The sequence below is a fragment of the Erythrolamprus reginae genome, chromosome 3, assembly GCF_031021105.1.
Source record: "Erythrolamprus reginae isolate rEryReg1 chromosome 3, rEryReg1.hap1, whole genome shotgun sequence".
Classification (NCBI taxonomy): domain Eukaryota; kingdom Metazoa; phylum Chordata; class Lepidosauria; order Squamata; family Dipsadidae; genus Erythrolamprus; species Erythrolamprus reginae.
In genome coordinates, this window is record NC_091952.1 from 51,316,931 (window position 1) to 51,331,386 (window position 14,456).

At 40.5% G+C, this 14,456-nt stretch overlaps 1 protein-coding gene across 2 annotated transcripts in view; it reads left to right on the forward strand.

Moving 5' to 3' along the window:
* ITPR3 (inositol 1,4,5-trisphosphate receptor type 3) overlaps positions 1-14,456 on the forward strand; it is a 170,273-nt gene that overhangs the window by 94,295 nt on the left and 61,522 nt on the right. For both annotated transcript variants that reach the window (XM_070745257.1, XM_070745258.1), the window contains exons 17-27: positions 1,877-1,996; positions 2,965-3,147; positions 5,068-5,319; positions 5,606-5,750; positions 5,998-6,145; positions 7,685-7,881; positions 8,736-8,865; positions 9,876-9,933; positions 10,072-10,237; positions 13,764-13,928; positions 14,334-14,402. In XM_070745257.1, coding sequence (XP_070601358.1) covers positions 1,877-1,996; positions 2,965-3,147; positions 5,068-5,319; positions 5,606-5,750; positions 5,998-6,145; positions 7,685-7,881; positions 8,736-8,865; positions 9,876-9,933; positions 10,072-10,237; positions 13,764-13,928; positions 14,334-14,402 — 1,633 coding nt within the window. The remainder of the gene's footprint in view (positions 1-1,876; positions 1,997-2,964; positions 3,148-5,067; positions 5,320-5,605; positions 5,751-5,997; positions 6,146-7,684; positions 7,882-8,735; positions 8,866-9,875; positions 9,934-10,071; positions 10,238-13,763; positions 13,929-14,333; positions 14,403-14,456) is intronic.

A 14,456-nucleotide genomic window follows, 5' to 3' on the forward strand; every position in this document is an offset into this window, starting at 1 on the left:
AGACTCGGGGCGTAGTCTAGTCAGCTTTAGCACTTTATTCTATCCCTTGGTTAGGGCTTAAAGAAAACCTTATTCGGAGTGAGTAACATTAATGAAAGAGCCTGCAAACCAGTAAGAGCTGGGAACATCATTAGCACCTTGTTAGGGCTCGAAAGAAACTTATTTGGAGCAAGTAGAGCAATAAAAAAAAAAGCCTGCAAAGACTTAGGGCTGGAAAAACATTCTTCGGAGAGAGTAACAATGAAAAAGCCTGCAAGGTAAGAACTGGGAAGATCGTTAGCACCTAGTTAGGGCTGAAAAAAAGTTTCAAAAAAAGCTACATTCAAAGTATAAGATGCACCCAAATTTTCAGCCAAATTTTTAGGGAGGAAAAAGGTACATCTTATACTCCAAAAAGGTAACAAGTAATCCTTGTTGAACACCCACTTGCTCAGCAGCTGTTCAAAGTTATGATGATGCTGAACAAGGAGGATGTACATCAGCCCACCCAGCTAAAACAGTCAGGAAACATGATAAAATGAACTAATTCTAATATATTGTAAGACTACATTCACAGAATCCGGCAAATATAAAGACAGAAACTTCCCATCTGCACATTTAACTGTTTGATCCATAAAAGCAGGTCCTTTCTAAGTTTCTTTCTCAGTTGAAAGACTGTAGGCTCCTGACTCTCTTGTCTGTTTCCTAGGCAATATCTCAAGTATTTCCCACAGTCATTCATATATTCCATTACATTTACAACTCTTCTTTGTAGATGTGGCTGTTGCACCATCCCAGTGGTCATGTGTTTGTGATATGGGTGCTTGGCAACTTACATTTATGATATTGCAGCATTCCACGGTCCTGTGATTGCCATTTGCAACCTTCGCTGAAGGCTTCCAACCAGCAGAGTCAATAGGAATGCTGGCAGAAGGTCACAGATGGCAGTCACATATCCGTTGCATGCTGCAACTACATAAAACTCATCTAATAAAGGCAACCAGGACTTCCACAATTACCATTGTAAGGTGATGCAGTCTCATGATGTGCTTTATTATTGTATTACTTAAGAACTCAAGAACAGTCCCAATTGCCATTGTTAAACAAGGGCTATTACAGTAGTACCTGTAGATACGAGCTGCTCTACATGCGAGTATTTCCAGATACGAGCTAGGAGGGGAGAGACATTTCTGTTCAAGTTCTGAGCTGAAATTCGGGATACGAGCCGAGCGTCCACTAGGTGGCGCAAGAATCCTTGCTTTTGGTTATCTCGGAGGGGAAAACAAAGTCTAAAGCAATTTGTTCCAGATAGAAGTTTGCTCAAGATACAAGCTCCCTTCTGGAACCAATTATGCTCGTATCTAGGGGTACTACTGTGTACTGCTTTGAATTAAAATACATCAGCGCATTTCAGAAATTGTTCCAGCTTCTGATTGCTTTAGTTTGAGTGCTGGCAACTCCAATTTTCACCTTAGCATAGCTGGCACTGATAATTATCTCTGATTATTGAAGTCGGACTACTCAAGAATAAAACTCTTCTTGAGTTGGTTGTTCTTTCCAAGATGCTTCTTCATGCTACCTGGTTCTTTACTATCTTTCTGCCTTCTGTCTGCCTACTGCCAAAAGTACAATAGCAATATTTTTTTTAGACTGGACAGTTTACATTTCAGATCAGGTTTGGAAACAGGCCAGAGTGAGGAGCAGTGATTTTTGCCTTGTTTTGGTGCTCAAAACCAGGTGATCTGATGCTCTTCATCTTTCCATCATAGAAGGTGGGTGTGATAGAGATCCTGTCAGTTTATTCCTTTTCTTTTTATATCTTTTGTGCAAGGTGGGATTTTTAAAAGGCCCATCAAATTGCTTGAAAGGTAATTTGAACTTTTTGCTTCTGTTCCAGGTTTTTGGACTATCTATCAGACTTGTGTGTGTCAAACCATGTAGCAATTCCCGTAACACAAGAGTTGATCTGCAAGTGTGTCCTGGACCCCAAGAACACTGATATCTTAATCCAAACTGAGTGAGTATCCAGTGTGCCCTTTTCTCTTTGAACAATTGTACTACTTTCCTCTTCCACTACTACTATTTTTGCCATCCTGATGTGACAATGCTAAGTCATTTTCAGCCTATATCAGAGTGTTTAAAAATAAATGTACTGGGCCAACAGATTTATATTAAAATATATTTATTAAGATACTCTTGAGAGGAGATGCAGTAATGTAAGTTGATCTCATTTGGTCAACTTGTGGCTGTGGATTGTTAGAAACTAAGCTGAAGTTGGAAATGGCTACCTTTCAAACCTTTTTTTTTTATGTTAGAGGGAAATTTCATAAAGATAATTTTCCTTCAAATGTATATATATAGAATTCTGGTTACATATAGTACTTTTTATTATACTCTCCTGGAAGGAATCAGTATACTTCAAATATTAAACTCTTAGATGACTTTGTAGCCATTATTTTGTAATTAAATGATTTTGGAAGAAAAAGTAATTAAAAGAAAGATGCAGCAAACAGGAAGAACATAAGGGCGGCATTGAAATCTAATTAATAATAAATAATAAATTAATAAATAAATTCTTCTTGCCTTTGGTAAACTCCTTAAAACCCACCTCTGTCGTCAAGCGTGGGGGAACTGAAACATCTCCCCCTGCCTATGTAATTTTTTGTGTATGATATGACTGTATGTATATTTTTTATATATTGGGGTTTCTTGTTTTTTAGACTTTTTAAATGTATTATTGTTATTTTAGATTCTAACTATTAGATTTGTCATTATATATTGTTTTTATCATTGCTGTAAGCCGGCCCGAGTCTACGGAGAGGGGCGGCATACAAATCTAATAATAATAATAATAATAATAATAATAATAATAATAATAATAATAATAATAATAAATAATTCACCACACTTGACTCAGCTCAGAATTAAATGGCTTTAGGTGATTTCTTTTCCTAGAAAGTGAATGGAAGCATTTTTGTTTTTCAGACTGAGACCTGTGAAGGAGATGTCTCAGACTCATGAATACCTGAGTATTGAATTTTCTGAGGAGGAGGTGTGGTTGACCTGGACTGACAAAAACAATGATAATCATGAGAAAAGCATCCGACAGTTGTCCCAGGAAGCACGAGCAGGGAATGCCCATGATGAGAATGTTTTGAGTTACTACAGGTATTACTTTGGTCCCTGTGGCCTATCTATGTTCCTTGTGTCTGATCATTGACTTATTTTTTTCCAGTTTAATAGCTTCTGTCTCTTACTGAATAGTCTTTGTAGGCTGGACAAACCTTTACTTTCTCATCCTTTTTTAAGTGTTAAGGAGTGTGCAGAGTAACCCTTGAGTTACCAAGAATGCACAGAGGAAACATGGAGGTGGCAGATATCCAGCTAATCGCCCATAGATACAAGTAGTAATTGAGATAATCAGATAAGGGTATAAATATTATTTACTTTGGCAAATAGCTTAGTCAAGAACAATCCTAGTCATACACAATGACATCACTCAATACTCTTAATACATATACAGTGTTATAAACTTCTCTCAATACATATACAATATTATAAGCCTTACTTACACAATACATTAAATTATCATTTTAACACACAGTTCTACAGCATAGTCACACAGAAAAACTAAATGAAGAGAGAGAGAGAGAGAGAGAGAGAGAGAGAGAGAGAGAGAGAGAGAGAGAGAGAGAGAGACTTCTGACTCCCTCCTGTGGCTAACTGCAACTCCAACTCTTAAAGCTATAGTGTTATAATTCATTTAAGCATAAATTGATAGTTTGTTTATATATTGCCAAACCCAAACAGTTATGTACGCAGTTGGCCTTCTCCGGGTCCCATTGACTAAACAATGTCGTCTGGCGGACCCCAGGGGAAGAGCCTTCTCTGTGACAGCCCTGGCCCTCTGGAATCAATAAACAAATCTCCCCCAGGAGATTAGAACCACCCCCACCCTCCTTGCCTTTCGTAAGCTACTGAAGACCCACCTATGTCGTCAGGCATGGGAAAATTGAGATACCCCTGGGCTTATATTGTTTATGTATGGTATGATTGTGTTGCATGGTTTTAATAATGGGTTTTTAGATGTCTTTTAAATATATTGGATTTGTCACATTGTTGTTATTGTTGTGAGCCACTTCGAATCTCCGGAGAGGGGTGGCATACAAATCCAATCCAATCCATCAATCAATCAATCAATACTAACATCCTTAGTGTCAACGTCTGAGATAGCAACTATTGAGACCCTTCGTGCTCTTTCGGAGTTGCCACATGCTAGAAAGGGGAGGGGGGTGTCATCACGGCTGGGCATAGGATGAAGGGTGGTAAGAAAGACTCATGGAAGGGTGGGAAGGAGAACACAACAAGAAACTGTGATGTTCAAGGCTGGTATGGAAGCGAGGAGTCCAAGGCCGCCCACTGAAGGAAGGACCAGTGATTCCCTGCTGGAGTGAACCTTCCCAGAGGGGAAGGCTTACACTTTCTTTTTCAAAGCTTTACTTACAGGGGGTGGACAAAAAAATGGAAACACCTTGCAGCTCTTCCATGGAATCCAGGTTTGTGAAGCTCCCTTTGAACAGTTTTTGTGGAAACTGGGTTCTGTACGTGTCTATTGACCTCTGCAGTGATTTTAGGAGCTGTGGTCTTGCAATTTTCTCTAACAATTTGTTTTAGAGTCTGACGGTCTCTCTTAGACAACTTCAACTTTTGACCAGACCTGTGCTTGGCTGAGGACGTTTTTCTTTCTCTTTCAAAAGCAGTTATTACTTTTGAGACATTATCTCTTGAAACGCCAAACATTAGGGCACTTTCTGTTACACTAGCGCCTGCCATTCGAGCACCAACAATTTGGCCTCTTTGAAAGTCTGAGAGGTCTGCCATTTCTAGAAGGTTATAACCAATTTCCTTAAATTTCTGTTAAAAAAAAAAAAAGGTACCATAGTTGAAAAAAACATATCAAATAACAGAATTAATTAAAAAACACATAAAAATATGCCAGGTTTTGATTGATTTGAACATGTTCAAACATTATGATGCCAAAAAGTCAACTGTTTCCATTTTTTGTCCACCCCCTGTATGTCTTCACAGGTACCAACTGAAGCTGTTTGCCCGCATGTGCATGGATCGGCAATACTTGGCCATTAAAGAAATCTCCAAGCAATTGGGTGTGGAGCTAATATTTCTCTGCATGGCGGATGAAATGTTGCCCTTTGACCTCCGAGCCTCTTTCTGCCATCTCATGCTGCACGTACACGTGGACAGGGATCCACAGGAGAAAGTAATGCCTGTGAAATTTGCACGACTGTGGACTGAAATTCCTACCGCAATCACCATCAAAGAGTAAGATACCTTTATGTGGGAAAAGGCAATGAGACATATAAAGAGACACCATAGCATTTAGAAGGTCCTGCTAATTCATATTCACCCCTAATTCATCAAGAATAGGAACATAAATGCAGCCACGGACTTATGTAATTTTGATTCCAATTAGAAATCTATTTGTAGCCAGTAGACTTACTTCTAAACAAACATGCACATGGTTATCTTATTATGAAAGGCAGGAGGTAGTTTATATTACAAACTACTGTATATCCCTATGATTCATTCAGTTTGTTTACTTTTGTAGCTACGATTCCAATGTGAACAGCTCCAGAGATGATAAGAAGAATAAGTTTGCCAGCACAATGGAGTTTGTAGAAGATTATCTCAACAATGTAGTCAGTGAAGCAGTTCCTTTTGCTAATGAGGAGAAAAATAAACTGACTTTTGAGGTGAGGAGCCTGCCTTTGATGTGTTGTGGGAGTTTTCTTCCCATGTGCGACAGGCTAATTGCACAATTTCAGCTGCTGGCAAGAGCAAAGATCACATTTGTTTCTTTGGAAATTGGTTTTCGATGCACTTGGAAGAATCCAGGAATTTTGTTTTAAGCGATTTTTCACTGCTTTTTATTGTTCTAGAACTAGTGCTCAGTCATCTAATTGTGGTTTCTTCCCCTGTATTAAACCGGCATCTTTCCAGGTTGTCAGTCTTGCCCACAACCTCATCTACTTTGGCTTCTACAGCTTCAGTGAACTTCTGCGCTTGACACGGACTCTGCTTGGCATCATAGACTGTGTCCAGAACCCTCAGTTGATGATGCAGACCATGTATAATGAGGACATGACTGGTAGGTATGGCAAGCCCTGGCAGAGGCTGAGACAAAATGAAATGCGCTGATTTATATTCATAATGTGTGAAGGAAAAAGTGGGCACTTTTTTTGAAGTGAGATAGATTTTTAAAAATACATATAAAAATACCGAGTGGTATTTTGCATACTTTTAAAGTTTAAAGTCAATTAAACTATGAAACTAGATCCCTATTAGTCTCCGGGCACAATTAAAGGCATTGGTTATTACCTATAAGGCCCTATATGGCTCAGGGCCAGATTATTTTCAGGACCGTCTCTTGCCACATACTTCCCAGGGACCAATTGGAGCACACAGAGTTGGCCTCCTCCAGGTCCCATCAGCTAAACAATGCAGGTTGGTAGGGTTGGTGGGGGCTTCTCTGTTGTTGCCCCAACTTTATGGAACCAACTCCCCCCCCCGAGGTCCATGTGGCCCCCACCCTGCTGGCTTTTCGTAAGGCCACAAAGACCTGGCTATGCTGGCAGGCCTGGGGGCCCTAAATCAACCACTAGTGTGTCCACGTGTCCGAATTGGTTTGAATGACTAATATGTTTGCAATTAAATTGTCTTGGTTTTAATTACGATTTTAGAAATTAGGGTTTTTTTCCTTGACTTCTTTTTATTGCTGCTGTTATTTGTAATTTCTTATACTGTTGTAAGCCATCCTGAGTCCTTCAGGATTGGGTGGCATAGAAATCAAAACTATGGCAGTTAGAAATGAAACCGAGTCTTCATTTAACAATTGCTGGGATCCCTTCTACTGTTGGTTAAAAAAAAAGAGAACAATTTGCTTAATAAATGAAATGAATTGTATATATTTGAACAGATACAAATCTGGTATAAAACCTTTCCTTTTTTTCCAATAGTCGTAAGAGATATTAGATATTTAAATATGGAATATACCTTTTAGTTTTAAAATCTCTATACGGTGATTTATTCAACGTTTGCTTTTACCTATTCATACTACCAATTTTGATGTAAGGTAATGAGCTCCTGAATTTAAAACTAGTTCATATTCTTAACACAGCTCCACCGCACACTCGCCCACCCTTTTCTTCCTTTCTATCTTCTTTTCTTCTCCTTTGTTTCTTTCTCACCTTCTCTCTTTCCTTTCTTTGTAAGTATATATGTTTACTGATTGTTGTATTTTTATATTTTGACATATCGTTTAAACTCACGATGTAATGTATTAGGTCTCAATTGTTATTATTGTCTTTTATGTATTTATTGTATACTTGTAAATAAAAACTTTAAAAAAAGGAAAAAAAGAAATCAAAACAACCAACCAACCAACCAACCAACCAACCAAGTAAGTAAGTAAGTAAGTAAGTAAGTAAGTAAGTAAGTAAGTAAGTAAGTAAGTAAGTAATGAAATGAATCTGAATTGAGATAGAGTTCAAAAAAATTGTCTACAGATATGTGATTACAGTGGGGATTTCTTCTATCCATCTTCCTTAATTTGCTGTACGAACCCTCAGTGATCTGACTGAACATAGGAGCAAGTATTAAGTTTGGGGAATTGTGGTTTCTTTCCTAGGGAAAAATGTCCGAAGATCTATCCATGGTGTTGGCCAGATGATGTCTACCATGATGCTGAGCAGGAAGCAGTCCATCTTTGGTTCATCCAACATGAATGCTGTGGTTGTTGCTGAGCCAGCAGATAGGGGAAGAAACATAGAAAATGAAAACATAGTAGTGATGGAAACAAAGCTGAAAATTCTAGAGATATTGCAGGTTAGAGCAAATCAGTAGTTCTTATAATCACACACTATGAGCCATGAATGTGTGACACAATAGATGCTTCTGTTGGGAATATTTATGACAATGATTTAAAGAAAGGAAAGGAATGATAGAAAAGTCTGTAAATGGGCTAGACTGGATGTGTCCAATCTGTGGCCCATGGACTGCATGTGACCCTGGACAGCTAGTAATGTAATCCCCTAAGATAATAAAATATAAAATATTAAAAATATTAAAAAACAAAGTAAGTTTTTTTATTTATATATATTATATGTTTTATATATAGCCCAAAATATCTACGGGACCGCCTTCTGCCGCACGAATCACAGCGACCAGTTAGGTCCCACAGAGTTGGCCTTCTCTGGGTCCCGTTGGCTAAACAATGTCGTTTGGCGGGACCCAGGGGAAGAGCCTTCTCTGTGGCGGCCCCGAACATCTGGAGTCAGCTACCCCTCGAGCTACCCCTCCTTGCCTTTCGTAAGCTCCTTAAAACCCACCTCTGTCGTCAGGTATGGGGGAATAGAGATATTCATTCCCCCCAGGCCTATACAATTTATGCATGGTATATTTGTGTGTATATTTGTTTTTTAATAAGAGTTTTTAGTTATTTTAAATATTAGATTTGTTATATGTTGTTTTATTATTGTTGTTAGCCGCCCCGAGTCGACGGACAGGGGCGGCATACAAATCAAATCAAATCAATAAAAAATAAAAAAATAAAGTAAAATAAAATAAAATAAAATAAAAATAAAATAAAATAAAATAAATAATTCCTCTCCGCTTAATGTGACCCATGTAAGCCAAAAGGTTGGACTGATCATGTTTTCATATTCTCTCCTTATACCTAGTTCATTCTAAACGTGCGACTGGATTACAGGATCTCCTACTTGCTCTCAGTGTTCAAGAAGGAGTTTGTGGAAGTTTTCCCCATGCAGGACAGTGCAGCAGATGGAACAGCACCAGCCTTTGACTCTACAAGTAAGCTCCAGCTTCTCCCGGTACTTTCTCCCTTTTTGATTTGAAGTCAGGAATCTTTTCTGCATTAATTTTGCCTTAGTGTTCAATAATGCATTGAATGTAGATGGGTGTTTGATCGTTAAATGAAAATCTGGATCTAGTGTGTGATGATAGTATATCTGTAGGAAAAGGGAATGTCTAGGATCATAATGAGAAATGGCCATGCTCACTTCAACAGAAGCAGGGACGGATTCCCATTCCTGCTGCCACCGGTGCACTACCCGTGCAGGTTCGCTTCTCCTGCGTGCGCATGCATGTGTGCCAGCATGTTTTGCTTTTGTGCATGGACAGGAAGCAAAATATTGCGAAGGGACATGCATGCACATGAGATTTCAGTGGCTTTTTTTTGCTTCCCTGCATGCGCAGAAGCAAAAAATCACCTAAATCTCTCCCACACACACCTACCTCGTGATATTTTGCTTCCTGCGCATGCGCAGAAGGGGGAGAGTGACTTACATTCAGTATTGGGTTGCTACTGATATGGATAAGGACAGTGCACCGGTAATGAAAGCTGCACTGCACTTATCCGTATTGGTAGCAACCCAATACTGAATGTAAGTCACTCTCCCCTCCTCACTGCCCTCAATTAAGGATTACAAATACCATGAGAACGTTCATCTGCTCTATTTTGTATAGCGTTGGCATATCTAAGGCATGTTTGTATGTATGTTTGGTTTTAGAATAAGGGTTTTTTAGTTGTTTTAGTATTGGATTTACATGCTGTTTTTTATTACTGTTGTTAGCCGCCCCGAGTCTACGGAGAGGGGCGGCATACAAATCCAATCAATCAATCAATCAATCAATCAAAATCATTTTTGGGGAAATCAGCTTTTCTCTTCACTTAATTATAGTGGTGATTGAGAAATGGTTGATGAGCTGGTTCAGATATTTCTTTAGTCTTTTCTTTTTTGTCCCTCGTCACCTCCCAATTGTTACATTCCTTGTTTCTTATGCATTTTCTTTCCTTCTAGCTGCAACCATGAATCTGGACCGGATTGGGGACCAGGCTGAGGCCATGTTTGGGGTTGGGTGAGTCTTAATGTACTGCTTAGTTTACCATTATTGCTGTCGGTTGCTTTCCCCATGCATAGCTAAAGCAATTTATCCTCAAGTTCAGAACCAGAGGTTGGTTAAGATTTCTTCTTTCTTTTTCTCTTTGGGCTCCAGGAAAACAAGCAGCATGTTAGAAGTGGATGATGAAGGAGGACGTATGTTTCTCCGGGTACTGATCCATTTGACAATGCATGATTATCCACCTCTTGTCTCAGGCTCTCTTCAACTTCTCTTTAAACATTTCAGTCAGCGCCAGGAAGTTCTACATACCTTTAAGCAGGTAACACTCAGTGTAACTCTTAGTGGTGGATACATGAGATTTTTTTGCTTCTGCGCATGCAGGGAAACATCTTTCAGCAGTGGCGAGGGGGCGTTTGCCCAGGTTCGCCTGGTGCACCAGTTGCGGCCCTATCTGGACCGGGACTCACTGCTCACAGTCACTCATGCCCTCATCACCTCGAGGTTCGACTACTGTAATGCGCTCTATATGGGGCTACCTTTGAAAAGTGTCCGGAAACTTCAGATCGTGCAGAATGCAGCTGCGAGAGCAATCATGGGCTTCCCAAGGCATGCCCATGTTACACCAACACTCTGCAGTCTGCATTGGTTGCCGATCAATTTCCGGTCACAATTCAAAGTTATGACCTATAAAACCCTTCATGGCATCGGACCAGAATATCTCCGGGACCGCCTTCTGCCGCACGAATCCCAGCGACCGGTTAGGTCCCACAGAGTTGGCCTTCTCTGGGTCCCGTCGACTAAGCAATGTCGTTTGGCGGGACCCAGGAGAAGAGCCTTTTCTGTGGCGGCCCCGGCCGTCTGGAACCAGCTCCCACCAGATATCAGAGTTGCCCCCACCCTCCTTGCCTTTCGCAAGCTCCTTAAAACCCACCTCCCTCGTCAGGCATGGGGGAATTGAAATTTCCCTTCGCCCTAGGCTTATAGAATTTATACATGGTATGCTTGTATGTATGAGTGGTTCTTTAAATTGGGGTTTTTTAGATTGTTTTTAATATTAGATTTGTTTACATTGTCTTTTTATATTGTTGTTAGCCGCCCCGAGTCTTCGGAGGGGGCGGCATACAAATCTAATAAATACAAATACAAATATATACGTTTTGCAGTTCTGTAAATCCTTTCACCTTACAGTTCACTCTCCATACATGATGCGTTTATTTCTGCTTTGCTATTGAGCATGCTGCCTCTTTTTGGGCCTACATAGGATTTATAGAACTAGAAAACACAATTTTTTAAATCTATTTTGAGAAGTTTGTATACTAGAGGGGATGCCAATAGTTTTCCGGTATGCATGTTAAAAATATAAAAACTGCTGGACCCAGCCTATTTCAAATAGTAAAGGAAGGAATTATTTATATTTATCCCACTGTTGATGTATTGACACTAACCATATAAAAGCAGTGGCCATTTTTTTAGAGGTATTGTGTTGTGTTGTGTTGGCATACTGCTGATTTGCCTAGAATGGGAATGAAATGTCTGCAAGAAAACCACTTACCGTATTTTTCGCTCTATAAGACGCACCTGCTGATAAGACGCACCTAGATTTTAGAGGAGGAAAATAGAAAAAAATATTTTGAGCCAAAAAGGGGAGAGGAAGAGAGGAAGGAGTGAAAGAAGGGAGTGAGGGAGGAAAGAAGGGAGGAAGGAAAAGGAAAGCAAAAAATGGAGGGAGGAAAGGAAGGAAGGAAGGAAGGAAAGAAAGAAAGAAAGAAAGAAAGGGGGAAGGGACAGGAACAGAGGAAGGAAGCAAGGAAACTTATGAAAGGGGAGAGTAAGAGAGGAAGGACTGAAGGGAGGGAGGGAGGGAAGAAGGTAGGAAGGAGAGAGAAAAGAAGAAATAGAGGAAGGGAAGGTAAAAGAGAGAAAGAAAAAGAGCAAGAAAGAAAGCAAGAAAGAGAGAGAGAAAGAAAGAAAATGAAAGAGAAATAAAAATAGAGAGGGGGAATGAAAGAAATGGAAGGAGGGAAGGAAGGAGAGAAAGCAAGAGAAAGAAAGAAAGCAAGAGAAAGAAAAAAGAATGAAAGAGCAAGAGAGCAAGAGAGAAAAAGAAAGAAAGAGAGAAAGAAAGAAAGAAAGAAAGAAAGAAAGAAAGGCAACTTCAAAGAAAGGCTCACTGAGCATCTCTCACTCTCTCTCTCTTTCTATCCCTCTTTCTTTCTTTCTCTTCCTTTCTCTCTCTCCTCTTCCTTTATCTCCTCTTTCTCCCTCCCTCTCTCTTTCTCTCCCCCCTCTCTCCCCCTTTCCCTCTCTCTTTCTCTCTCTCCCTCTCTTGCTATCTCTCCCCCCTCTCCCTCTCTCTTTCTCCCTCTCCCTCTCTTTCTCTCTCTCCCCCTCTCTCTTTCTCTCTCTCTCCCCCTCTTTTTCTCTCTTCTTCTGACTTTCTCTCGTTTTCTTTCTGTCTCTTTTGCTTTCTCTCTCTCTCACTCTTTCTCTCTTTTTTCTTTCTCACGCTCTTTCTTTCTCTTGTTCTCTCTCTCTTGCTATCTCTTTCTCCCCCCCTTTCTCTCACTCTCTCTTTCTCACTTTCTCTCTATCTTGCTGTCTGTTGCTCTCACTGACTCTCGTTCTCTCTCCGTTCTTCTCAGCGGTGACGGGGCCGGCGAAGGTGATATTCAATGTTGGGGGCGCTCGGGCGGTTGCGCGCGCTCCCTATCTCCCTGCTAGCCCACTCGGAATATTCAAAATAAGAAAAACCTTTGCCGGCAAAGGCTTTTCTTATTTTGAATATTCCGAGTGGGCTAGCAGGGAGATAGGGAGCGCGCGCAACCGCCCGTGCGCCCCTGACATTGAAGACCTCCTTGGCGGGCCGCCCGACCCTCCCCACCTCCTGCAAATGTGGCGGGCGGCGGGGGGAGAGCGAGGAGCCGGTTCTGGCGGGCGCGGGGCTTGGCTGGCTGGCTGGCGGGGGGAGCGCTGCTGGTGGTGCGGAGGGAGACCCTCCTCCGGGAGGGAGGGGGCCAGGCAGCAGCTAGCCAGCCAGCCGGCGGGATGGTGCTTCCGAGTTCGCAGCCTCCCCCCCCCCTCCCTGCCTGCATCTTCGCTCCATAAGACGGGGCAGATTTTTCTTCCTACTTTGGAAGGAAAAAAACTGCGTCTTATGGAGCGAAAAATACGGTAGCTCAAAGAGCACCCTCGACCCCACACAGCAGAGAAATCATGATTAATTATTTTTTAAAATTTGTATGCCACCATATCTCTATCATGTGAGGGGCAAAGTTCTATGAGCTGGTTTTACCCCTAATACCATCACAACCTTAAGTAGTTTCAACCCACCACTGGTTTCAACCCTATTCACAGTTCAACATAAAAGGAAGCTGTATGTTCCTCCAGATGAATGCTATATTTTTACACCTTTTGTCAAATCCACAAAGGTGACAATGGCGATATTGGGCTGTGACTGGAACTACTGCCTGCCAGGAAGCAATGTGGCAATTCTTTATTTAAATATTATTTCTGAAGGGGTTTCTTTGTGGATAAGAAATATCTGTAGGTTATCATCATAAAAAGAAACATATCGCCAGCCTTAATATCCATCAGACCTTATGATGGAGAGTCTACGGAGAGGGGCGGCATACAAATCTAATAAATAAGTAAGTAAGTAAGTAAGTAAGTAAGTAAGTAAGTAAGTAAGTAAGTAAAATAAATAAAAAAATAAAAAAATAAAATAAAATAATAATAATGAGAAAGACAAAGGATTCATAACCCATAGGCCTTCACCTTGTATCCTGTTGTGTTAGCCAACAGCATTTGCAGAATGAGCTGATATTCTTTATGGTAACTTCAATCAGGTCCAGCTACTTATCTCTGCTCAAGATGTTGAGAATTACAAAGTGATCAAATCAGAGTTGGACAAACTTCGTATGATGGTGGAAAAGTCAGAACTCTGGGTGGAAAAGAAGGGTAACTCCAAGGGAGAAAACGGACAAGAAGGGGAGAAGAAAGAGAAAAAAGAGGTAAATTCACACTGGTTATAAGGCAGGGAACACAAAAGTAAATCTGGATTGCAAATCGGTGGGATTTTAATCCTCAGTTTACGTAGCAGTAAAGATGAATTTATCTATCTAAACAGATCACAGAATATCATCCTAAACTTATCAGGAATAGCGAGAAGAAACCCAATGGGAGAAATTTTCATCATTACTAAATAATGTAATAATACAACATTGATAAACTATGCAGACTCAATTCTATCAATTTAAACCTAGTTTGTAGCAGAGCAGATTTGTTTTTAAAGTTGGCCTAGTTTTTGGTAATTGAACAGTAACAGGGCAATTCATGGAAAATGAATCAAAGTTTCCCCTCCTTTAACTCTATATGGAGCCACCTAAATACTATTTATCTTCCTTTCATCCTCCTAGCGTACTACAGATGAGGAAACTGGGACCCCTGGAGAAAAAAGCAGTGAGAACTATCAGCTCATAAAAGGGGTAAGCAGTTACATCTGACACTAGACAAAATGTGGGGAAATATTGCTGACTCAA